This window comes from Dromaius novaehollandiae, chromosome 15 (assembly GCF_036370855.1).
Source record: "Dromaius novaehollandiae isolate bDroNov1 chromosome 15, bDroNov1.hap1, whole genome shotgun sequence".
NCBI classification, from domain to species: Eukaryota; Metazoa; Chordata; class Aves; order Casuariiformes; family Dromaiidae; genus Dromaius; species Dromaius novaehollandiae.
Window position 1 is genome coordinate 16,487,048 of NC_088112.1, and position 24,543 is coordinate 16,511,590.

The following is a 24,543-nucleotide window of genomic DNA, read 5'->3' on the forward strand; positions in this document are numbered from 1 at the left end:
GCACATTTTCCTGAAGACAAGGTGAGCAGAAAAGCTTGCCTGCTCAGGCAGCTTGCAAGGTGCTGCTGTGCTCCATGGGCGTCACAGGAGGGAGGGGTGTGGCAGTGAGGGAGTTAAGGAGAAACCCCATCCAGCCCTGTGGGTCTGAAAACCTGCAAGGCCAGAGAGAAAAGGACAAGGAGGAGTCAAGGTCAGGGGTCTGAGGCCCATGTGCTTCCTGCTCCCAGCCTTGACAAGAGCCAGGGGAAACAGGGAAAGGAAGGGAGTCTCGTAAATACTGCAACGGGGCCGGATGCGGCTGCTGGAGAGCACAGCCCTTCCTTTGCTCCGCTCGCTGCCAGACGCTTCCCACCACTCCTGCCCCCAGAGGAGAGCCACCCGGGGACCTGTCACGGACAGCACAGTGCCAGCAGCCCACGCGGTACCCCTGGGCTAAGCATGCACCCAGCAGGGAAAAGCTCCGTGCCAGGGCGGCCACAGTGGGCACACAGCCAGGGTGGCCCGTTGGGGTGGCCAGGTGCTGCTCCACGGTCCCACCCCCAGCAAAGGCTTTACTCCACAGCCTGATGCTTCGTCTGCCAGATCTCTGGACAAGGGAACATGCTGAGGTGGTGTATTTCCATCCAGGGAACTGGCAGAGGAAAGGAGTCATCCCCAGGGGGCTGCAGTGCCAGGGCCAGCATGCTTACAGCAGGATCATCCCCTAGAAAAGGAGATCCTGCAGGGCAGGGGCACAGGGCTTTCCTCTGAGCGTGTGAAGGGTGCACTTGCTCATGGGTGGGCATGTGAGCCCGTTAGCATGGATGTGTACATTCGGATCCTGCCGTTCATGCTCAAATCCAAAGCTCCAGTTCCTGTCCCACCTCGCACAGGGAGGGTGTTAAGCGCCCAGGGTACCCTTGAGTTGCCCGGCAAATGCAGGAGGCTCGTGGGTTGTCCCACAGCATTGCCAAGCCCTCTTGGTGGGGAGCTCAGGCGGTTTCACGCGCTCCCCTTCCCGCTGTCTCCCCAGACTGCGCAGGCTGCAAGGAGGAGATCAAGCAAGGCCAGTCTCTCCTGGCCCTGGAGAAGCAGTGGCACGTCAGCTGCTTCAAGTGCCAAACGTGCGGGATCATCCTCACCGGCGAGTACATCAGCAAGTGAGTGCCGCCCCCTCGCAGCCTGGGCTGCCGTGCAAGCTGTCGGTCGCCAGTCCTGGAGCTTGCCCTGGGCAGCTGGGGAGCAGCCACGGGCACAAGGGCTCGCAAGGGCCCCATGCTGGGGGGGCACTGGGGGTCCTGGCAAGGCACGTGATAGGAGACACCTCGGCTGCCCAGCCCCCTCTCACGCCCAGTTTCCCCTCTCTCCCACAGGGATGGCATCCCCTACTGCGAGACCGACTACCATGCCCAGTTTGGCATCAAGTGCGAGACCTGTGACCGGTACATCAGCGGCAGGGTCCTGGAGGTGAGTCTCACAGCCAGGGCCACCCATCCTGGTTGGCAGCAGGGACATGATGTGTCTCCCCCAGAGATGCGTGCCGTGGGGAGCTGCGTGCTCCTGCACCCTTGTATCACCCCCATCCGCTCAGGGCTGGGGCCATCCCTACAGCTGGGTGTGGACACGGTGTGGTCACCTCATCTGGAGGGTGAAAGTGGGGGAAAGAGCCCACCACCTCCTTGCAGGCCTCCGGAGAGGCAGGAGCCAGAGTGCGTGGTGGCCTCGGTAGGTGACCCCAGGGTGGGACATGCCTGGGGCCCGAGAGATGGTAGCACCCGCGATAGCTGGCCGTCACCGCACCCTCCTTCTTAGTGCTACCAGCTCACTTGCAGACACGCTTGCCCAAACCGCATCCCCGCGTGCATCCCTCGCACGCGCTGCCTGTCTGTTGCCTTGGCAACACATCCAACACGGTGGCGGTGTGCGGGCCAAGGAGCTGCAGCAGCGCCTGCAAAGAGCCATCCCCACAGCCTGCCGGCTGCCCTTCACAAAGCTGGCGGACCAGGCGGGGAGGGGGCTGGCACGGCAGCCGTGAGAGCATTTTGGGCAATGGTAGAGCTGAGCTGCCAGAGCAGAGCCAGAGGGAGTGGGATTGCTGTCTGGGAAGGCCGGAGAGGTTCTTCAGGGCAAGAGCTGTCCTTCCCATCAGCCAGATGGTCAGGTCCTTCCCGAGCTCCCAACACCAGGAGATGGAGAATGCTCTGTCATGCTCCCAGCTCATTCTTTCTTTCTGTTTCTGCGCTGACATTTGCAGGGAAAAAAAAATGGAAAACATGGTCTGAGACAGAGAGAAAGATGTCAGAGTGAAACATGCTGTGATTTTTTGGCCCCTCTGGCAATGCTGAAGGGCTGGGCTGTGGTGAGCAGAGAGGCAGCAATCCTGAAAGCTTGTGGAGTCCCTCCTGAGACCTTCCCATGTGCACGGCTGAGCAGGAGGGGAAGTGCTCCCAGGGCAGGACCAGCACCTGTTTCACTCGGCTATGCTCAGGCGGCTGTGATTAAGAAGCAGTATCCCAAAATCAGAGGTACGCTGGTTCCACAGAGAGCCAGCCAGTGGGGGCAGTGGGTTGGAGCGGCTGCAGCAAGGGTGTTCAGGCAGCCGGCAGCCTGAGCAATGTGTACACGTTGGGAAGCAAAGGGGAACCTGTTGCTCTTTTGGTGGATCTCGCCCTGTACCAGAGTTTGTGGTGGCCTGGGCTCGCAGCTTGACCTTCCTAGAGGTGCTGGAGAAAGCTCTGCTGTTCCTGAAATGATGCAGGCCCACATGGGGCTCAGCAACATGGGAGAACAGTGTGCTCAGAGCTCACCTGTGCACGTTTCCATGCTGTGCTAGAGCCTGCTGCCCGCTCTCGGGGGACAGCCCTAGCACCAGCCCTGCAAAGCTGTGCATCCTCCACCATTGCACCTTGCCTGAGTGGGAGTGGGTGCCATGGAGGGGAGTCTCAGCAGCTGTCAAGGGGATGTGTGAGAAGCACTGTGGAGAGCAGAGGGCTCCTGAAAGTGGTTGGCTGTGTCAGGGGAGATGCAACACACCTCGAGCTTCAAAGAGTCCAGCACAGTGTCTGTGCTGGGCTCTCCTTTGGGAACCATTTTGCCACAAACTTGTGAAACCCTGGACGCAGAGATATTTAGCCTGCTGGGAGCTGCACCGAGACATCTCTAGCTCCTTTCAACTACAACCTGCCAAGAAGTGGTCACCTTTCCTGGTCCCTGCTGGCTGGGCTGGCCTGAAGGCACCAAACCTGGCCTGGACAACCTCTCTTGAAGCTGGAGTCCCAAAAGTCCTCCAGCCACTTCCCCCCTACCTTCCTCTTCAGGGAGCATTCTCTGCCTGGAAAGGCTTTCTGCTGACATAGGGCTTCGGCAGCAATCCCAGCACAGGCTGCAGCGACTGTGAGCTCAGCACTACAGCAGCTGCCACGGGCCAGCTGCCCACTACAGGGTCGCTGACTTAGCAAGCGTCTGAGTGAAGCAGAGCACAGCCAGAGACTCCCCTGAGGTCAAATCCTTGCCCCTGCTCCTCCTGGGCAGTCTGGTCCCCAGTAACCCCCTACCAGAAAGGAGCATCCTCAGCCACCTCCCGCATCCCATCCTCCAGCCAAGAAAGGTGGTTGGGGCAGCAAGGCAAACTGGGGGCTACAGATATGTGTGGGTGCAGGATGCTCTGCCCCTCCAGAGCAGTGTGTGTGAGGAAAATCAGAGGAGTCAGAGCTGGGACTCCTGCACGGGGCAGGCCTGCAGGACCTCCATTGGGTCCAGGGCAGAGGGCTGGGCTTGGGGGCCGTGTCTGGCGGCACTGGTGGGCACCGCTCCCTTGCTGCTGCTCACTGCATTGCTCTTGGGGGCCTTCACTCGCCTGCTTAAGCTGCAGTGAGTCCAGATGAGTGTAGGACTTTCTTGCCTGAGCTCATCTGAGAGGATAGATGGAAAGCAGCTCCATAGGGCATGACAAGCAGGCAGGCTGAGACTGGCGGGTAGTTACAGCCTGCCTGCGAACTGGAGACAGCACTGGGCTCTTGCACTCCAACCCTGGCTCTCCTCTGAGCCTTGGCTCTCCTACCTGCCAGAGGGGACTGTGAGCTCTGCCCACCCTGTGCCAGGATGTGGGAAGATGCTGGCTGAATCCCATGAGATGCTCTGAAGAGCAGTTATCTCGCATTAGCACCTCTGCTGCACCAGCGCCCAGGCAAGCAAGCCCTCCTTGCATGAGAGGACTCAGATGGGCTGGAAGTAATTCAGTTTGGCTCCAGGTTCCCGCCAGGCAGAGCCTAGGTGTAACCTTCCTTCAGATACTGTCAGAGAGCCGAGATGAACATAGGGCTTGGGTCCTGGTGGGCTGCGCAGGGAGATCACTATGGAGCCTGAGGGCACTGTTTGGCCATGGCCCTTCTCCATCCTGGCAACCATGAGCCCCTGGCTGCTTGCCTCCTCCGGCAGCCAGGGCCAAGCACAGGCTCCTTACCCGCTTCAGGCACATGCTTGCTAGCTGATATTGAATGATTTCCTGTAAAACTGGAGGCTTTAATAGTCTTCTCCGGCGAAGCGCAAAATGGAAAGGGTGCCTTTAAATAATTTTAGGCCTTAATGAGCCTTCTCATGCTATCCCATGAGCCTCTGGGCTTTCCAAATGGCTCAGAGCTGTGCAGCCAGGCTCGAATGATTAATGAGTCTTTAAGGAACCCCAAGCGATAATGAACAGGTCTCTTCACTAACAGCATCTATTAGCTTTTTACGAGCTGTTATAGTAATCAATATAAAATAAACAAGGTTTGTACAGTTTGGAGAGTGATTACTCCTTGAAGAGGAGTGGTGGGTGCTTGAAATCTTGGGTGTTTTTGCAGAAGGTCTGCATTTAAAAGATGGAGCTGCTCTGTCATGTGAAGAGCTGGTATATACTGCCTGAGGAACAGCCAGCCTTGCTCCACATCTGCATCTCCCAGATCTGCTAAACATCTCAGGCTTCCCATCTAGCACAGTGTTGCAGCAGCTCATATACTCTATATGGTCTAGATAGGAAAACACAAATATATATATATATATAGGTTTTTTCTTACTGACAGTGCACCAAGCTGTAGGAGGTGCTATGGGAGGGTTGGAAAGCAGCAAACTATCTTGCTGCAACTCATCTCAGACTCAAAGAGAAGGATTTGAGAAGGCAATAGATCAGTTTATCAAGGGCCTGTGTTTCCAACTTTAGGTGGTCTCTAGCCATCTTGAAATATAAGAACTGGAATTGCACGCAGAATGGCCTGTAGTGTTTAGGAGCTGGGATTTAGCCGGGTTGTTTTTAATCTTTCTTTTCCATGTGTTTACAGCTGTCTCTTCAGATTGACAGTTTAGCATGACTGCCATTGATTTCCAGCGCTCACTGGCTGAAGCCTGCTGTGAGGAGGAGTGTGCATTGCGATTGTCGCAGCGAGCAGATGCTCTGGCCGGGTTATGTGCACAGAGTTTAGATTGGGAGGAACTGGCCTTTTCTTAATGAGCCTCTTCCCTTGCCTGTACAGAATGAGTCACCTTCTCAAAGCGTTTGGTATAAAATGCAATGAACTTGTTGGAAGGTTGTCAAAGACACAACAGGTTCCAGACAAGGTCCTGGCCATTTTTAGCAGCAAAATTCATTTAGGATCTCTATGGCCCAGAATCAGTTGGCCTGATGTGCTCTGATTGGCAAAGTGTTAAATGAAAGGTCTTGACCTTGTAAATTGTGGATGGGGCCACGTGCTCAGGAAAGCTCCTTGCTCACATTGCCTTAGGGACCTTTTCCTTCCCGAAGGACTGGGCCCTTTGTTGCTGCTTATTAGTGCTGGCTCTGTCCCTGCTGCCACCCCAAGGGTGGCTTTCCCACCTTGTTATCAAGCTTTTGGACCTGGATTAGTGGTATCTGGGCTGTGGGCTGACTTGGGCCAGCCAGGGATTACTTCAGGGAGCTGATGCCCTCTCTGCCACCTTGGCACACTTGGTCACATCCAAGGGGCAAGACGAGGCTATGACCTCCCTGTGCTAAGGTGCACTGTAATGTAAGGAAAAGGGGTCCCTGCTAACCTCTGAAAACAGCAAAATCTCCCACTCCGCTCCTCTGCCCAGCCAAAGACCCATCCACTCATATCCTGCACAAGCTGCACGGAAAAAGCCCCTGGCTAGTAACTAGCTACCATCTGCGTCCCTGAAGAGAATCTCTGCGTGATGAATCCCGGATGATTATCTGGGCAATCAACGCTTTCCTTGTGGCGGACTCTTAGCAATCTTTGCAGCAAATTTCCCTATTGATCCTCCCCCTTTCAAACTGTTTCCATGCTTTATATATCATAACTATTCCCTTTGTCAGTGAGAGCCTCGTCTTCCCTCTGCCACCTTAAATCATCCTTCTCCCTCTCTCAGATTATCATCAGGGTAAAATGTCCCTTTGGGTTTTGCTCTTACAGCACAGCCCAGGTTCCTCTTAGCCCTGAGCTAGCTCCTACCTCCAAGCTCCAAAGCCCAGAAAATGAGCCTATAATTGAAATGCTAACAGACACTTTGAGTGGAAACAAGCTACCAATTAAACCTATTATCCCTGTCAAAGAGCAAAGGGAGCAGCTCAGCTCTGTCTCATCTGGGAAAATAGCATATTGTTAGCGCTGGAGTTTGGGCATGGCTTCCCAGAAGGAGACAACAGAAAAGTTTCTTTAGCTCATGGGAGAGGAGCTAGCAATGACAGCCAGGGAGGCTCTGACAGCCAGCCTCAGGGCTGGGCTTCCCCCCGGCTTGGCTGAGCTTCAGGATGAAGCCTGCGGTTCCCTTTGCTTTGCGAGGTTTATCTTTCTCCCTTCCCAGCAATGGTCTGTAGACAGGGGGCACTTAATCCTGCCGGTTTTCTCCAAAACCTTAGAGTTATAGAGAGAAGGAGCTTGTGCAAATCATGGCTGCTTTGCTAAGCGTTACTTCAGAGGATCAAAGTTATTTCTAGAGTCCAAGGACAATTTCCTAGAGGTGAGATTTGCCAAAGTACTTTGGGGGTTTGGGACCTCCTGGCCCTGCTTTCTGGTATTTTGGACAGTTAAAGGAAAGTGAAAGGCTGCCAGTGTGCTTCATAGTCTTGCAGGTCAGAAGCATTGGCTGGATGAAGCAGGCTCTCTTTTCTCTGCGTGTTGCAGTGGTCTCTGAGGCTGCCCCAGGAGTTTTGCCACGTTCACCTGGATATTGCCTGCAGCAGAGAGGCCGCTCGCCCTCGGGGCGTGTGAGCAGCTCAGCACCTCCCGCCTTGCTCAGGGGCCCCTTTTCTCTGCTCGCCGTTGCAGGCAGGAGGGAAGCACTACCACCCCACCTGCGCCCGGTGCGTCCGCTGCCACCAGATGTTCACGGAAGGAGAGGAGATGTACCTTACAGGTAGGGACACCCCTGTCACGGGGGGACCCCACTGTAGCGGGGACTCCCATGCCATTCTGGGGTGGTCGGTGGGTCGGCCACGACCGTTGTGTCACCCTGCTGGGGCAGATGGCCACCAGCACGGCTGCGCAGAGATGTGCTGGCTGTAGGAGAGGGGTTGCCCCACAGCCATGGGTGGAAAGCAGCATGTCTGGGGTTCAGGTCCTCATAGTAATCAATGTCAGAAGGGTTTTTTCATGCAGCAGCGATTCTGAGCCTGTTCCTGCAGGTCTGGCTCACCTGGGGCTATCAGAGATGCCTCTCCATTTCTTCGCAGCCCCAAGCTCCTCCCTGGGTTAGGCCTGTCCGCCCAGCATCCTTACTGCTCAGGCAGGACCAGTGCTGCCCCTTTCAGCTCCCTGCAATCTCAGGAGCCTGGAGGCATTTCCCTAGAGGAGATTTTGCTTCTTGTAAGGTGGCCTTTTTCTCACTCAGAGTCTCCCCAAATACCTTCTGAGTGCTGCTGGGACGTGCCTGGATGTGTCCCTGGCCCATGCCCGGTGAGCAGAGGCTGCGATGAGTGCAGGGGCCCCTGCTGCCACCTCTCCTCCAGCCCCAGGGGATGTGGTCCAGGACCCTTTCCCTGCCACCCGGTTCTCCTCCCCTTGCCTGGGCTACGCTGAGAGCGGCACTGGAGCGGTTAAGCCTTTGCCACAGCCGGGCGGTTTGGTTTCGCAGGAGCTCATCCCTGCCTGGAGCTGCCTGGGGGGCTGTCGCTGGTGCAGAGGGAGGGCTTGTTTTCTCTCATAACCTGTGCTTGCCTGACACCCTGAGTCACTAATTACCGTGTGGGTGGGAAAGGGGCAATTGCAGGGCTGGCTGGCTGACACACCCAGAGCCAGGCAAGAGGCCGGGGCGAGGCGGGGGGATGGAGGCATGGGGTCCCAACAAGGCCCCCTTGGCGGGCGGCAGGGCTGGCATGCTCCCATGGTTCTGCCCAGCCAGCCCTCCTGACCTGCTTGTCCCTGGGATGCAGCCAGCAGCACGGTGAAGCTCTTCAGCTTTGCTGGTTTTGGTTCGGGGAGCATCCGAGGGATGGTGCATGCCCCAAGCGCCGTGTGGCCCTGCAATTCAGCAGCTGCACTGCGCTGCTGCCGTGGAGCGAGCGGTGCTGCCGGGCAGCCCCTGGGATGTCCCCTCTCTGCTAGTAAATGAGTCATATCCCAAACTGCTCCCTGGTGCAGCGCCTGAAGCCAGCCTGGCACAGCCTGGCGCCTATCCGTGCTGTTAAACTCGTACAGCCTCCCAAAAGCTCTGACCTGTGCCTGGCCCCTGCTGTCTCCTGAACCGTGACTGGGAATCGTCTGGCTGAAGGCTAGCCAGGCTGGCTGGGCCAAAACCACACCGGGGTCTGTCATCGCAATTTACTAGCGTTGGCCACTAACTTCCAGTGCTCAGGAACTGCTTAATTTAATAGTGGGGACATGGTCCGGAGCTCAGAGCAGCTGGTGAAAGGGCCCCTTGCGCTGACTCTGCTTTTCCCACCACCTCTCTGCCTGCAGGGGGACTCGGTTCTCCCCCTGCCCTTCCTTCCCGGGGAGGTGAGTTACAGCCCCCCGGCCCAGGCACGGGCACGCAGAGGGGACGGAGCCGCTGGGGCTGAGGGAAGGCAACTGGACCCAGGCGGCTGTGGGGAGCGGGCGGAAAGATCGGAGAGAGTGATTTGTCGGGGCTGAAGCGGCAGGTGGAGGAGCATTGCAGTCCCGGCGCCGTCTCGGCGCTGCCCTGCCTTCCCTCCGAGGGCATTCCTGTGGCCGTGCCGCGATGCAGGAGGCACCTGGGAAAGGCCGTGGGACCCAGCAGATCAACGCCCCTCACCGGGCCTCGGCGCCTGTCGCCTGCCTCCCTCCCTCCCTCCTTCCCTGCAGACAGGGTGAGGACAGAAGTGTCTGGGCAGCCTTCAAAGCATCTCTTCAGGGCAAGGTCCTCAGTGGTGCGTGAGCAGAGAGCTGTCTGCCTCTGCCGTGGGATGGCCCTGGCACCCCTTGGGGATCCTGGCACCCCCCCAGGATCCTGACACCCCCCAGAAGCAGGTGCATGGGGCTCCAGTGGCTCTGGAGACTTGGATGCAGCTGGATGGTGCAGCCCAAGCCAGGAGATTTGCCCATCTCTCCTGATCCTGAGGGCTCCCCGCTCTGTCAGTGCACACACTGCCTGCACTGTCTGACCCCTAACTCCCCATGGAGGGACAGTTTGAATCCTACCTCCAGCCATCTGCTTGCCCCTGTAGGGCTGCCCCTCTCCAGGAGCTGCTTAATGCAGGGAATTGCACACCTAAGCGAGATGCTGGTTAGGTGGAGTGAAAGTTGCCTTGGTGTCTCAGTGTAGCTGCTGCTTGGGAGAGCATGGGTATGTCTCTCCCCAGGAGGAACAGTAGGGTTCCAGAGCAGTACTAGAGAGGGACAGGATGGGGCTCGCTCGTGGCAGAGGCAGTTGGATGTCCCCTAACAGCTGGTCTGGGCTGCATATGCCACTAAAACACTCTCCCTTCCCTGCGTTTCAGGCTCTGAAGTGTGGCATCCAATCTGCAAGCAGGCAGCAAGAGCAGAGAAGAAACTGAAGGTAGGTGGCAGGGAGAGGTGCCTTGCTCAGGGAGGTGGCACATCCCTGGTGATGCTCACCTCCAGGCTCTCAGCCCACCTGGAGATAAATTGCTGTAGCAGTGTCCAAGCCAAGGGTGATTTCTGCACCAAGACCAGGACTCCAGGCTGGTTGCCTTTGCTCCTTTCCTCATCATCCCAGTTAAGCCAGACTGGTTTCTCACTCCCTCACTCTGCCTGGGACAAAGTCTGGCTTGCAGATGACGACCAGCCGAACCTGCTCCCCAGGCCTGCGCTCCAGCAGGGTGGTCCTGGCCGCAGCTGCTGTCTAGGCTGTGTCCTGGCAGGCAGCAGCCCTTGCGATGCCTGGGGAGGTGGCACTGGGCACAGCAGCCCTCTCGCCAACCCCTCGCACCCCGCATGCCGCTGCTGCCTCTCGCCCTTTGGCTGGCATCAGAGACAGCTGCCTGCAGTGTCTTGCAAGGCCACTCCCATGCCAAGTGCAGGGTTGTCCCGCTGGATCCAGATCTGGCCCTGAAAGAGGCCAGGGCCTTGCTGGCTATGCAAAGCTAGATGGCAGGGCAGCCTGCAAGAGCCGTGATATAAACTATTTCCTCGCTGTGCACAGCGTTGCGCCTGCTTGCAGGTACCTCCACACCATGCCCCGGCCAGACTGCCTCAAGCAATGGCTGGGGCCACCTGGGCTGTCATCTGCTCCCCGCTTTTCTGTTTCCACAGCACAGGAGAACGTCAGAAACCTCCATCTCACCCCCTGGTTCCAGCATCGGCTCCCCGAACCGAGTCATCTGCGTAAGTACAGCTCTGCTCCTCTTAACATGGGGAGGGATGAGAGCTCCTGCCACAGATTTGGGGTAGGCTCAGAGAAGGGAGCAACAGTTCCCAATGCCGGTCTGCAGCGTGAGGTGTCCGAGGGGACAAGCCCAGCTTTTGGGGAAAGAGTGGGCAAGACATGCTGCCTCACCCCACTGATGCATCCTGCCAGCACTGTCATGAGAACAGACCAGGAGCGCTCAGACGGATGTTGTCCCACTGTCTCAAAATTCCAGCTCCTCTTCCCCTTCCCACTGCTGCCTCTCGGAGGGTCTCTCCTTACCTCTTCCCTCTGCTGCGGTGACAATCGGGCTCTGTTTGCTCCGCTTTCGGCTCCGCACTGTGCACTCCTCTTTTGCCTTCTCTTCCTCTCCGTCTCTCTGTCTCTGTCTCTCCCTCTCCCTAGGCTAAAGTGGATAATGAGATCCTTAATTACAAAGACCTGGCAGCTCTTCCCAAGATTAAAGCCATCTATGAAGTGCAGCGTCCTGACCTCATTTCGTACGAGCCCTATCACAGATACACATCGGACGAAACACTGGAGAGATATAGCTATGGGGAGGTACTGAGTCTCGATATGCTCAATGCAGAGCCACAGGAGCCTGGGGACAGGGCAGGGAACAGGGCCCTGATTCAGGGTGGTGGGGCAAACTGCATGAAGCTCCACTCACCTGAGTGGAAATACTGCAGTGAGGCAGGATGGAGGGTGAGACCTCTCCCAGAGGGCTCTGCATCAGCTGGAATAGGACCTGGGTTAGGAGAGAAACCCTGGTGCTGCTGTTGTAGAGTAAGCGAGAGACCAGCAACTTCATCTGTTGGTTACACGGCCCTGCCCAAGCTGTGCCGTGAACACGACAGGCAGAGAAAGACAGCACTGCTCAGGGAGGAGAAGTCACTCTCAGGACTGGTGTGGCAGGGAGGCTTTCCCGCTGCAGCCTAGACCATGGGAGAAGCACACATCCCTCCGGGATGGGGGGACAGACTGCCTGCAGGGCGGCTCTGTGTGCACCCAATGGCTCAGCTCAAAACCTGACTCCGAGCAGTCCAGCGTCCTGCGACCTGCATGTAAGGTGCCTACTCCTCCGTAGCTGGAGGGAGGAGCAGGGCTAGCCCAGGCTGCCTGGCCCTGGCACAGACGCCCGTGTCAGTTGCTGGCCCTGGAGCCAGGGAAGCAGACTCAGTGCCCTGTTGCAAAGCATCTTATGAGATGATGCCAAAGCAGCACCCAGCGTGGGGCTTCCCTGCTCCACTTCCCAGGGCAGGTGGGGGCTGTTGGGTGATTTCACCAAGGCAATGAGAGCAGAGGGTCTGCACAGCTCACACAGAGATCAGGGGCCCTGAGGCAGGATTTGAGCCCCTTGAGGTGGTCCTGGAGGAGGCCTTTGTAAAGGCCAGCAGCAACATCTCTTACATCTCCAGTCCCAGGGCTTATCACAAGCCTTGCTTCCTGCAGCCCACCCAGTAACAGTGCCACCAAGGCTGCAGGGCATGGGCACAGTCTGCGAGGGAGCACCGCCAGGGAGGTGCAGGCCAGGGATGGCCAACTGCTGCTTCTTCTGGAGTTCAACTCCACTGTGCTGCTGCCGAAAGGGCTGACGTGTTTAATGGTGGGTGATGCCCTGTGTGGTGGGGAGAGAAGAGAGCTCCCTCCAGCTCCCTGGGCCTTGATGGAGGCTAAGGGCATGTGCAGGCAGGTGGCATCCAGGGCTGGAAGCACCGATGGCTTGCGGGGGGCTGCGGTTGCCTTTGCTGTGCGTTTCTCTCAGAGCAGAGGCTACTGAGCCATGGAGCCCAGCTGAGCCCTGGCCCAAACCCTGAGCAGTGGAGGTGGGAACAAGCCATTATTTATCACCCACCACTGGAGCCTGCTGTCCCAACAGCCTCCCTCGGTGCCTGACAGCTGTAATGAGGTTGTATTTTAACTAAGTGGGCTGTAATGTGGGGAAAATAAGCTGCTCTGTGACCCTGGCCTGTCACCGCTCCCATTAATCACGTGCTGTCTCTCTCTCTCTCCCCTCTGCCTCCTGCTGCCTGCAGTCCTTGGGAGCCCTGTCCCCTTACTCTCAGGTAACGGCCCTCAGTGCTGCCCGGGGGAGGGTTGGCTGCAGCTGGCAGCAAAGGGGGTGATTCAGCCGCAGTGCTGCATCCTTCTTGCTGTAAGAGCAGGGCATCTCATGCCTCAGGACTGCTGCGTCATGCAGAGGCAGGAGCTCTGTTAAACGCCGGGTGGGTGATGGAGACGTGGGAGCCCTCATCCAAAAGGGCTGCTCCTATCCGTCAGGGAGAGCGGCACCGCTCCGCAGCAGAGCAGCTGCATGGGTGGTTTCTGTGCCATGGAGGGGGATGCTTGTATTTGGGAACAAGCTCAGGGGGAAAGGGGTGTTCTCCAGGCAGTAAAGGAGGGAGACGGTCCAGCAAGACATACATCTCCTGGCCCCAGGCTCTGGGCTTGCTGAGTGCACTGGTGGGGGGCACTGCCCAGGAGGAAGAGGTGGCAGACGGGAGGAGCAACTTGGGCCTCTCCTCCAGCCCATCGAGGACAGATATGTGCATGCTGCCCAGCATATCACACCTGAGACCTTGCGACCTCCGGGCTGCCAGGGACACCAAGCTCCTTGGCCATGGGACGCTCCCCTGAAGGAGAGGGGCCTGCAAAGCACTACTCTTGCCATCACTGGCACCTCCCAGTCTCCATCCAACATCCCCTGTGTACTGTCAGCCTGGGCACTTGCTCTAACCCAGACCTTCTGTTCCACACCTTGCCTTGCCCCTAGGACATCTATGAAAGCATTGACATCCGGCAGAGGCGAGCCTCCAGCCCTGGCTACATTGACTCTCCCACCTACAGTCGCCAGGGCATGTCACCCACCATCCCGAGATCCCCACACCATTTCTACCGCTCAGGTAAGGATATCGGCCGCAGCCCCAGGCTGGGCCAGGCTCAGATGCCCCGTGGTGCTGGGCTCACCAAACCATCCCCCGCTTCTCCCAGGGGACCTCTGTGGTCTGTGCCCTGGTTAAGCCAGCCGGGCCAAGGACGCAGGCTGCTTGCTGGGTTCCTCAGGACCAGCAGGAACGGGAGCTGTGGGCAGTGACTGACTGCTGGGTACATCCTCCAGTTCTACCGATCTCACCTTGTGAGCAGTGAGGAGAGGCAAAGGGGGCCTCGTCCTGGCCCAGACCTGAGCTGAGGCTTGTGGAGGATGGGGCGGGGAGGGAAGTAGCCCCAAGATCCAGTGAAGTCCGGAAGGCAGAAGGCCCCTCAACTGGGTTGGTAACTCCGGAGGGGGGATGCACGGGAGTGCTTGTGCCCAGCCAGTGCTGCAAGGGGTCCTTATGCACACACATGTGCACACACACCCGGAGCATGTCCAGGGAGGAAGCAGAGTGTGTCTGTGCCATGTCTCCTGACGTTCAGAGCTGGGGAGGAACGGACAGGAAAATCTGAGGTCAGTAAGTCTGGAGGTCCTGCATCCCTGGAGTTATTCCTGTGTTGCATAGCCAAGGGCCCTTCACTTTGCCTCCAATTGCAGTATGTTTGGTCTTCCCCTCATGAATGATGGGGGAACCTGCTGCCGTGTAACAGCATCCATTCGCGGGGTTTCCTCTGCATCCCACCTTCGTTTAGAGATGCAGCAAATCTCCCCTCACTCCATCACACCCCATCCTGGACCACGGCCTGGCACATGTCCCCATCTCACCCACCACTTGGGTAGTTCCCTGCTCTTCTAACACCGCTGCATTTAACACCCATTTTCTTCTGCCTCTTGTTCTCTCTCTCGGTCACTTATGGCTGCTTCTGCTCGGCACCACATAGGCACAGAGAGTGGGCGCAGCTCCCCCTACTATAGCCAGTTAGATGTGAGGTCATCTACTCCAACCTCATACCAAGCGCCCAAGCATTTCCACATTCCAGGTAGGCTCTGGAGCGCCCCAGCCCCGTGGGGAAGCACCGTGTCTGTCGCATGCCCGCATGTGCTGTTCCCCGTGTGTCGCATGCGTAGCTCCACCGCCTGCCTAGAGCCAGCTGGCAGCAGGATCTACCCCCTGGTAGAGGCCATCCATAAACAGGACCTGCAGCTTGAACTCTCCTCCCTCCCCATCACCACCCAGAGGTCCCAGAGCCTTCCAGAGTCTGCTTGATCCTTGCAATGTCCCTCTTCCTCCTCCTCTCCCTGACCTTCCTCCACTCCCCACACAGACAAGTCCCCCGCAGAGAGCCTGCCCCCTCCCCTGCCTTCCCCCCAGGATCACAAGGTGAAGCTTGTCTGCCAGCAGCCTTTCCACACCCATCCTTTACAGATGATTATTTTATACTCCCCCTAGGGCCCGCTGCTCCCTCCCCCCAGAGTCTTCTGGGCTTGCCAGATGGCTGCTCCCCTTCTGCAGGGATTGCAGGGGGCCACCAGGTAAGGGCCACCACCCTCTCCCGGCCACGCAGAGCCCACGGGGACAGGGGATGGAGCGGGCAGAGGGGGGAGAGGCGGGAGGGGAGCAGGCACAGCCGCCCTTCAGTGTGCACGGGGGGCCGGAGGAGGGACCCTCCGTGTCCTGTGGCAGCCCCAGGCACGTGCTAGCCCCAAGCCACACACGCTGGTCCCTGCTCAGCCGTAGGCACTCTGCTGCACCAGAGCTGGGTGGGACCCCCCCATATAGCCGATACCCTGGGACAGCACCACGACCACCAGCCAGGAGGACACCCTGAGGCTCCCCACTACAGTCCCCTGCTCCCACCCCATCCCCATCAGGGCTTGGCCCCGCTGCCCGGCCTGGCCTGCCCTCCTGCTGACGGTCGATCGTTTATGGATGGCCCCCTCGCTGCTCCGCCAGCTCAGCTGCTTGGCCCCTGCGCGGGGGCAGTAGCCTCACTGCAAGGCTCCAGGTTGCTTTCTCCTCCCAGCTCGCTCTTTTCTCTCTCTGCTGCAGAAAGAGGCTTTGGCTAATTTTGTTTTGCCCTCAGGTGGATCGTGGATGGTTCTTCTAGGCTCTGGCACCCCCTGAGAAAATGCGCCAGAAAGAGCTGTGGTGCTGTGTGCCTGTCCAGGGCAGAGCCCGTGGTTTATAGCTGTGCCCCCTCCCCTCCTCCCTGGCCCCTTGGTCCGAGAGGAGAGCCATGAGCAGGGCCAGGAGGAGAAGCATCTGCCGCCCGGAGGTGCATGCTGACACTCGGGCGCTCGCTGCATGTCCTCTGTGTGCACACCGCTGCCCCGCAGGGTTCCCTTGCCGCCCCCCAGCACCGAGGCGCTCAGCCCTGAGGGACCACGCTCCTCACTGCCGTCTCCTGAGCCAGCCTGGCCCTGGCCCAGCTCTGCCCTCGGTGTAGGACGCCTGGACCTGGAGGCAGTCGAGCGTGATGGACATGCGACGTGGGCAGAGCATCTCCTGCAGGACCTCTGTCCTGTCTGCTCTCAGCAAACTCATACTGATCTCACCTTCCTTCCTTCTTTCCTTCTTTCTTCCCTTTCTTTCTTTCTTCTTCCACCAGCTGCCGGCGAGAGTAACATCTACCGGAAACCCCCCATCTATAAACGACACGGTATAGTCTGCCTTCTTCTCATGAGTTTCTAGTTTGTTGGGAAAGCTGGACAGAGCACTAGGCATGAGCCTAGAGAAACAGCGCGGGTTTTGGTCTGGCTGAGCTGGAGTGGGGCCAGCAGGGGTGTGAGACTGGACCATGCAGGAGAGCAGGGATGGCATTGGTTAGGGAGGCAGGAGTCAGCAGGACATGGTAGCAGATGTGAGCAGGGAGAAAGGTGACAGCCTGGGGATTGGGAGTTTGGGGGGGGATGATGTTCCTATTTCTCTTCTAGGCAGCGAAGCACAAGCTTAAGCACAAAAAAAGGCAGCTTTTGAAAAAAATCTTCCCTGGTACGAGGAATGCCTGAAAGGGGTGACAGCAGGGGAGGCTCTCAGCCAGGGTTATCAGAAGAGGGATGTGGAGGGTTGCAGCAGGGGAGCAGAGAGGCAAAGCACAGGGGACAGGGCTGGGAGCCATGGGAGGGCACGAGGCCACAGAGGTCGATGGGAGCAGGGATGAGGGTGGCCATTGCTTGCTGAGGCCAGGAGTCAGAGCAGTCTTAGGAATGGGATGAAGAAAGTAAATTACAGTTTCACATGGGACCGTGCAAAAAAATCACTGCCGCTCCTGGACTGATGCTCCAGGCTGAAATGGGCCCTGAGGGGGAGTTTGAGGGGTGGGGAGGGTACAGGCATAGGGGTGTTTGGTGTTGGCCTGGGCCTTTCTCAGCAGGGTGGCTTGCACTCTCCCTGGTTTGCATTCATGCATGGGGGGAGAGGACCTTCACCCATGAAGCAATAACCCTATGTCTCCTTTCTCTCTCTCTGTGGGTTCTCCTTTCCCACCTGCCCACCTCCCCTAATGTCCCGCTGGCTGGCTGCACCCGCTGCTGTAAGTAGCTGCTGTTTGCTGAGTCCCCTGTGCCAACCCTGTGCCGAGAGCGAGGGCTTGAGGTGGTGGGATGGCTTTCTACCTGCACCTCCCTGCCCCTGCCAAGTGCCCAGCTCTTTGTGCCCCGCCCCCCGGGTGCCCCTACCTGCAAGCGGGATGTGGGGCAGCCACTGAGGGCAGCTGCCCGCAGCCCCAGGGACAGGGCAGGGTGCTATGAGGCCGGGGCAGGGTGCTGCGCAGGTGGCTCCACTGCCAGGGCGGGAGGAGAGGGTCCCAAGGAGCAGGGACCACTGCTGGGTTTCCCGTGCATGCCACGGAGGTCTGGCGGAGGATCCTGGTCTGTGGCCTTGCAGAGCCGTGGATTTGCCCTGGGGGAGCTGAGCCCCTGCCTGAGACGGAGATGCTGGGGCTGGCACCTTTGGTCCCCACCTTGCTATGCAGCCCACCTCGGCCTTCCCCTGGCAATAACCTGCCGAGATCCCGTTCCCCATGGGGAATGTGCCTTCCTCCATCCCTTCCTTCTGGAGCCCTGCTGGGATGCCTGTGCAGTTATTGCCATCTCTTGGTGACAGGCCAGCCCGAGGGGCACAGCTCACTGGCATGGGGACACTAGGGGCATTGGTACCTGGGGTAGGGGCGAGCACCATGCAGGACACAGAGATTGGCTTGGTGCTCTGGGCCTGGGGCTATGAGCCATTTGGGTCCCTTCCCAGCCATACTGGTGACAGACCCTGTGTTTGTGACTGTCCCCACCAGCTGCCTCTATCTCCTATCTCCAGGAGCTGCCCCGCAGTGTGAAAACAGATTATTTCCAGCTCTGCTCCACGCTGTCCTGAACACAAATTGCTGCCAGGCAGTGGGGACAGGGGAGGGAAGAGGATTTGCCTTCATCCCAGGGTGGATCTTTGCAAGTCCTGCCAGAGGGACGAGGTGTCCTTGTTACAGCTCTCCACACTCCTTTTGCAGACAACCTCCCTTCAGCCACAAAAAGCAAAACCAGCGAAGACATTGCGCAGTCATCCAAGTACAGCCCTGCCTACTCCCCGGACCCGTACTACCACTCGGAGTCAGAGTATTGGTCCTTCCAAGGGTCCCCCAAAGGTAATGGCCCAGCCACAGCAGTGCTGAACTCAGGAAACCCATTCCTGCCACCACACCAGCCATGTCTGGGGAGAGACTTCCCCTGAGACCTCCATGCTGGGCCTGGACCCAAGAGTGGGCTTAAGAAGGAGGGGTGGCAGAAATCCTGCCAGGGCCACCCCAAAATCCTAGAAAGCTTTGGGAACTGTCTGTCCTCATCCAGCTGGGGACTGTCTGCTCCCCACTTGCCACTGGCTTTGCCCCCATCTGAGCACACCGTGTGTCTCCTTGCAGCGCCCCGGGCCCGGAGGTTCTCGTCAGGAGGTGAGGAGGACGGGTATGAGCGGGGGATGCACAAGGTGAGTGACACTATCTGCCTGCAGCCTGCCAGGGAGGGTGGGGGACTGGGCAGCAAGGTGCCCACGGAGGGAGCTTGCATGGAGGAGCCCTGCAAGGGGCTGAGCCTCTGCTGGCTAACTCCATGCTGCACTGAGATCCCTGCTGGAGAGGGACCACTGTGGCCCCGGGGCTCTCTGGCATCCCTTTCCTCATGGACACCTTGATGGCCCCTTGCCGAGGCACCACCACCATCCTGGCCCTGGGCAAGGGGGAGCAGGTGGGATTTGATGAGCCCATGTCAGGAGGTGCTGGGCCCTCCTGCAACTCGTGGGCTGGGGGGAGGGGATGGCGCCATGAAAGGAGAGGTGTGAAGCAGCTTTTCCTCGATGCCCAGATCCAGAGCAGCATTGGCAGGCTGATCCTGAGGGAGGAGATGAAGGCCCGGTCCAACTCTTACGCAGACCCCTGGACGCCTCCTCGCAGCTCGGCCAGCAGCAGGGAAGCCCTTCACACGGCTGGCTACGAGGGCTCCCTGAACGGCTGTAAGGACAGTAGCAGCCCCTGGCTGTTGTGCCATAGTCCCCATCCGTCCCGCCTTGGCAGGGTCCAAGCCACTGTGGGAATTGGAGAGGGAAGGATACAGGACTGGGAAGGGGTGGGTGGGAGAGGTGGGCTGGGCTCCAGGGTTGGCCTTGAGTGACTCTTTTCCTCTCTGGAGGGCTCTGTCCTTACCCCGAGCCCCCAGCCCAGGATGCAGTATGAGGCTGGAGATGGGACATCACGTAGCCAGTGTCTGCAGTCCTGGCCGGTCTGATGAAACACCTCCCAGTGCAACACCAGGTTGAAGAGTCCCTTAGAAATCTCACAACACAACCACACAGGGCTTTTTTGTGTAGTTTTGGACTCCATAACTGTATGTAGGGAGGCAAACCAATCCCCAATCTTAAGAGGCATAAATAGGGACCTTCACTTGTTTTGGAACAGGCTTGGTGCATATGGGACCTAGCCTGCCACACACTTCGCTGTGTACGTACCTCATTAACGGCATGTCCAGATCTGCCGGGCACCCCAGACCTACTGGCTGGCCCCAGCTCCTTTCCTCGCTTGCAATGCTATCACTGCGCAGCACCCTGGGCACCCACCCCCTCTCTTCTTGGGGTTGCAGGGAGTGTCCAGGGGAGCTGGGAACCTGGTAGCAAGCATAGCTGTCCATGCCCGCTTTGCGCTCTCCTTTCTCATGGTGTGTGTGCCTTTACTGAGCTGAGGCTATTCAAGGTTGCCCAGGTAGATGCTCAGCTGTGTCACCTGGGCTGAGCTCCCAAACACCCTGAGGAGCACCTGGTGGGGCTGGTACCTGCGGGGGCCTAGGGCTGGTGGGGAGCTCTGCATAGTGCAGGGCACTTCTTCCCCTCTGACCCGTCGCTCTGCTCTCCTTGCAGCTCCCCGGACACACTACCTAGCTGACAGTGGTGAGTCTGTGATCCCTCATGGCCCTTCTGCACCTGGTCCCATGTGACAGCAGGGACCAGAGTTTCACATTTCAGATGTTGGTGGAGACACTGGGACCAACAAGGAAGAAGGGGAGAGAGAAAGACCTCCTTGAAAGGGTGTGCTAAGGGACAAGTATAGTGCTGGGAGCAGAGCCATGAGAGGACAGGGTCTGAGGAACCAAGAGAGGAGGAGATTGAGAAGGACCTGGCTATCTGTCAGGGTGAAGGATGAGAAGGGAGGGCTGCCATGGAAGAGGGATTTTGGAGAGAGAAATTTCAGAATGGGGGAGGAGGGGGTGGAAATCCAGGCTGGAAATGAGACAGAGCTGGAGAGGAGAAAGATCTAGGTGAGTTCAGAAACGAATAGGGATGGGGCAGTAGCTAGAAAGGCAAACAGACTGGGAGTAGGTCGTTCGGGGACAAAAGAGCATGTATTTGCCATGTGTGGGGAAGGACCTGAGCAAGGGGCTGAGGAGAGCTGTTAAGAGAGGGCTGTATGAGCACAGGGGTTGAGGAGAGCTGTTAAGAGAGGGCTGTATGAGCACAGGGGTAGGGTCAGTGGGGCAGGTCCTATCCTATGGTGTGGGGCCAGCCCTTGCACTTTCATTTATGCACCTTGATGGCTTCTTTTCAGACCCCCTCATTTCTAAGTCGGCCTCCCTCCCTGCGTACAGGAGGAATGGGCTGCACAGGGTAAGTGCCTCCTGCCTGCGCCCTGCTGCTGCCATGTAGCGGTGCTTTGGTTTGCTCCCACCAGGCATTCCTGTACCCAGCATCCCTCCATTTGTCCTTCTCCCTAGGGTTCCTCAAAGCCCCCTGTGTTCCCCCAGCACCTTCAGGATCGGGGTGTCCTGCTCCCCACCTTCTCTGCACCCCTACTTTCACTCCTGTTTTGTGCCAACCCAAAATAGTCTCTACTGGGAACCAAAATGCCCTGTCCAGGCAATACAGAAGAGACAGGTGTCTGCCCCGAATGGCAGATCTCTTGCCCTGTCCTGCAGGTCACCTTTCAGAGGGACGCTGATGTTGCTTTCCAACAGGAGGGCTTTGCTTTATACCCTGGGGCAGTGACTGCTGGGGGTCAGGAGACCCCATCCTGCCTCTTTGTGTGACCTGGTCTTATCACTTCCCCTCCTCACGCCTGTTTTCCCATTGTTAAGTTTGGGGAGCAGGTCTCGCTTTGGGGTGGTGGGTGCCTTCCCCCTTCAGGGACATTGGGAGGTGCCCGGGCGCAGGCACTGTGGATGTGCTGAGAGGCCGGAGGGGATCCCCTCTTGCTCACTCCCTTCTTCTGTGTATCCACCTTGCAGCCTCCCAGTGCTGAGCTTTTCCACTACGACAGCACGAATGCCGTCAACTGGGGGATGCGAGGTAAGCTGGCAGAGGGCTGGGGAGCTGCCAGGGCAGGGGAGGTGCTGCACAAGGACACAGCCCTCTTGGCCAGGACTCAGGAGTCTGGGCTTTGGCGGAGTCGCCTGCAGGGGGGAATCACTGCCAGCCTCCTCAAAAGGCAGAAGAGCTGGCCTCGCTGCCCTGTAGCAGCCTAGTTTCCTTAGGAGTGGAGTTGAAACTGCTTCTGAGGTCTGATCCATTTCTACAGAAAGGGTGCAGTGGTGGTGGGTCCTCCCCAAGCCTCACCCCAGCAGACCCAGGCCCCAGCCACCCCTGCCTGAGTCTCTGGGGGCTTTATTTCCCCCTCTTTCCCCACCTGTCTGCCCAGGCACTGCCAGTGGAGCCAGGCACAGCTCCTGGGTGTGAGTGAGTTGCACGAAGTCCTCTGCTCAGGCTCTGCTCTGGTGACAGGCTAAGCCAGGCCCATTTTGGTCCCGTTCAGGCACCAAGTCCTCCCAAGGCTCTGCACTGCACAGGGCCGAGCACGGGGCTCCCCTGGAGGCAGTGCCAAGGGAGGGTGCCGAGCTCCACCAGCCCGCTGCTCTCTCAGGCCATCCTACCCCACCATCGGGGGCTGGCACCTCAGTAGGGCAGGAAGCCAGATACCGTGAGGTCACCTACCCTGCAGCAGGCAGCTCCAGAAAACGCGATCAGGCTAGAGGGACAGGCTGGGGTCTGTGCAGCTCTGGGGAAGGGATCCTGGCAAAGGAGGCATCAGAGTGGCTCATGTCTCTCTTTCTTGTCTTTTCTCTCTCCCTGCAGAGTACAAGGTAAGATGTCCCTGCTGGCAGGTCCCTGCTCCAAGGAGCAGTTGCCACCTGGAGATGCCCAAGTTCCACCCAGAAGACGTCCCAGAGAAGCTCCCTTGTGTCTCCAGATCCTGTTGTGGTGGAGACTTCATTCTCCTCCATTCTTCTAAGCGCCCCACCAGACAGCCCCATCCCGGGACTATGGGACTCAGACCAGAGTCCTTCCCCTCCTGCCAGGGTCCCAAACTGCAGAGCAGAATTGTCACCCTGGTGAAGAAGCAGAGAGGGGTGGCTGATTTGGCTATTGTGAGCTCAGCTCTAACTCACACGTATCTCTGGATCATTCCTGGTTTTACAGAGCAAGCAAGATCTTCCGGGTTGCCATTCAGGAGCCACCAAGGTGGTTGAAAAGAGGCTCTGGACTAGAGTCACCCTGAAAGCCAGTCCCCATCTCAGTCATGCCCTGTCCAAGCCTCGGTGGGCGGCTGTGCCAGCCAAGCCCTGCTAAGTGCCCTGGAAGCAGCCTTTGCCCTGGTGGCCCCATAGCTCCAGAGCTTCCCTGGAGCGCCTCGTGGGCATGCTCTTCTAGCTCCAGAGCTAGCCCGTGGTCTTCGTTTCTCCATGTAGATATACCCTTACGAGCTGCTCCTGGTGAAGACAAGGGGGAGGAACCAGCTGCCCAAAGACGTGGACAGGACTCGGTTAGAGGTGAGGGGAGCCTTTTCCGCTGGAGAGAATATCCTTGAGGCTCAGAGGTACCCGGTGCTGTGGGCTGCCCCCTGCCCACCTGAGGCTCACCCCGTCAGGCTGCACGGAGCCACGAGGCGCTCACGCGTGCTGCTTGTCCTCCGTGGGAAGAGCATCCCCACCAGCTCCCTAGGAGCAAACCCGTGTCAGCGTGCTGGTGCTGCGGCACCACTGCTCCATGCATGGGGCAGAGATGCTGCTCCCTGTGCCCGCGGCGTGAGTGCATTCGGCCGGAGTAGGAGAGAGCCAGGCAGCTCCTCTTCTGCGTCGTTAGCACCGCTTGGGGCTGAAGCACCCCCGCGCAGCCCTGCCAGACCCAGCCGGGGGTGGCATGCCACCAGGTCCCTCACGCGCCTTCCCAGCTCACCATAGCTGCATGGCCTGGCCCCTGGCCCTGGCCCCCCGAGGTCCCAGAGCCCAGCCCTGGCCCCCCAAGCTCCTGGCCCCCTAACCCCCCGAGCACCCGGCCCCAGCCCACCAGCCCCTCTCTCCCCAGCGCCACCTCTCCCAGGAGGAGTTCTACCAGATCTTCGGCATGACCATCGCCGAGTTCGACCGCCTGGCCCTGTGGAAGAGGAACGAGCTGAAGAAGCAGGCCCGGCTGTTTTAAATGCAGTGCACTATAAATATATACATACCTATAAATATATACATAGAAAGATCTCTATACTGCAGCTCTGTATGATTCTCAATGCTGGATGTGACAGAGGCACCCTCTGCACCCCTGAGAGTGAATTGGAGTCTTGCAGATAATTTTATGCTGTTTCTTTTTCTTTTTGACCCCAAAATGCCCTTCGGGAGCCTGGGGTGGGTGGGTCTTCCTCTTTGTACTCTTTGGCAGGGAGGGTATCTTGATTCTGTAACAACCCTTGGCGTTTTCCAGGAGCTAAAGCCACATGAGCCCTAAGCACTTGGTGTCTCGCTGCCAACCCACCATGGCGAGGGGGGAGGATTTTCCCCAACACGTTGTCCCAAGCAGCCTGCTCCAGCTGCAGGAGGGGCAGGATTCACAGACAGCGGCTGGCTGGGATGCCACGGAGCTGGGTCCCCAGGGACGGGTGACAGCGGGGCCGTGATACTCCCGTGACAGGGACTGCTCCCTCCATCCCCCCTCAGGCGGGTGAAGGCCCAGTTCTGGTCTCCCCAAAATCCCTGCCAGGAAGGGACCTGGCCAAGGAGGACCTCAAAGACAACCAAACCCAGCAGGGTCTCCAGCCTCCTGGGGCCCTATGCTTTGGAGCTGGGGGGGGGGGTTGCAAACCTGTCTTTGGGCTACTACGGAAATTGAGGGGGTCCTGTTCCCCCTTACCCTTCACCCAGCTGGTCTATGTATTTACTTACAAGTTTGGAAAATGTCCTGGGTATATTTGCAGGAAAAGGGGATCCCACTGTGGGCTCCCCGGTGCTTATTGCCCTCCCCGGTGTGGGGGCAGACATGGAGAGGAGCAGTGGCAGGGACCCCCATGGGGACAAGTGTGCAACCCCAAAGTGCAGTCCTGAGCCCTGAAAGCTGTCAGCTTTCCCTGAAAACTTGGTATTGCCAAGGAGCCAGTTTCTCCTCCCAAAGTGCTGGAACGATG

At 58.5% G+C, this 24,543-nt stretch overlaps 1 protein-coding gene across 8 annotated transcripts in view; it reads left to right on the forward strand.

Annotated features, from left to right (window-relative positions):
- The window catches only part of ABLIM3 (actin binding LIM protein family member 3), a 65,361-nt gene extending 41,731 nt beyond the window's left edge, over positions 1-23,630 (forward strand). Inside the window, exons 5-23 of one of the 8 annotated variants that reach the window (XM_064521041.1) lie at positions 1,013-1,139; positions 1,353-1,446; positions 7,260-7,347; positions 9,890-9,948; positions 10,665-10,736; positions 11,164-11,319; positions 12,795-12,824; positions 13,532-13,661; positions 14,575-14,673; positions 16,243-16,293; positions 18,133-18,267; positions 18,541-18,605; positions 18,980-19,127; positions 20,025-20,054; positions 20,710-20,768; positions 21,386-21,446; positions 22,230-22,237; positions 22,844-22,924; positions 23,460-23,630. In XM_064521041.1, coding sequence (XP_064377111.1) covers positions 1,013-1,139; positions 1,353-1,446; positions 7,260-7,347; positions 9,890-9,948; positions 10,665-10,736; positions 11,164-11,319; positions 12,795-12,824; positions 13,532-13,661; positions 14,575-14,673; positions 16,243-16,293; positions 18,133-18,267; positions 18,541-18,605; positions 18,980-19,127; positions 20,025-20,054; positions 20,710-20,768; positions 21,386-21,446; positions 22,230-22,237; positions 22,844-22,924; positions 23,460-23,573 — 1,607 coding nt within the window. In that variant the 3' untranslated portion in view covers positions 23,574-23,630. Of the gene's footprint in view, positions 1-1,012; positions 1,140-1,352; positions 1,447-7,259; positions 7,348-9,889; positions 9,949-10,664; positions 10,737-11,163; positions 11,320-12,794; positions 12,825-13,531; positions 13,662-14,574; positions 14,674-16,242; positions 16,294-18,132; positions 18,268-18,540; positions 18,606-18,979; positions 19,128-20,024; positions 20,055-20,709; positions 20,769-21,385; positions 21,447-22,229; positions 22,757-22,843; positions 22,925-23,459 lie in introns of those variants that run through there. The other 7 variants (XM_064521034.1, XM_064521035.1, XM_064521037.1 and 4 more) reach the window with 7 other exon arrangements.
- The last annotated feature ends 913 nt before the right edge of the window (positions 23,631-24,543 follow it).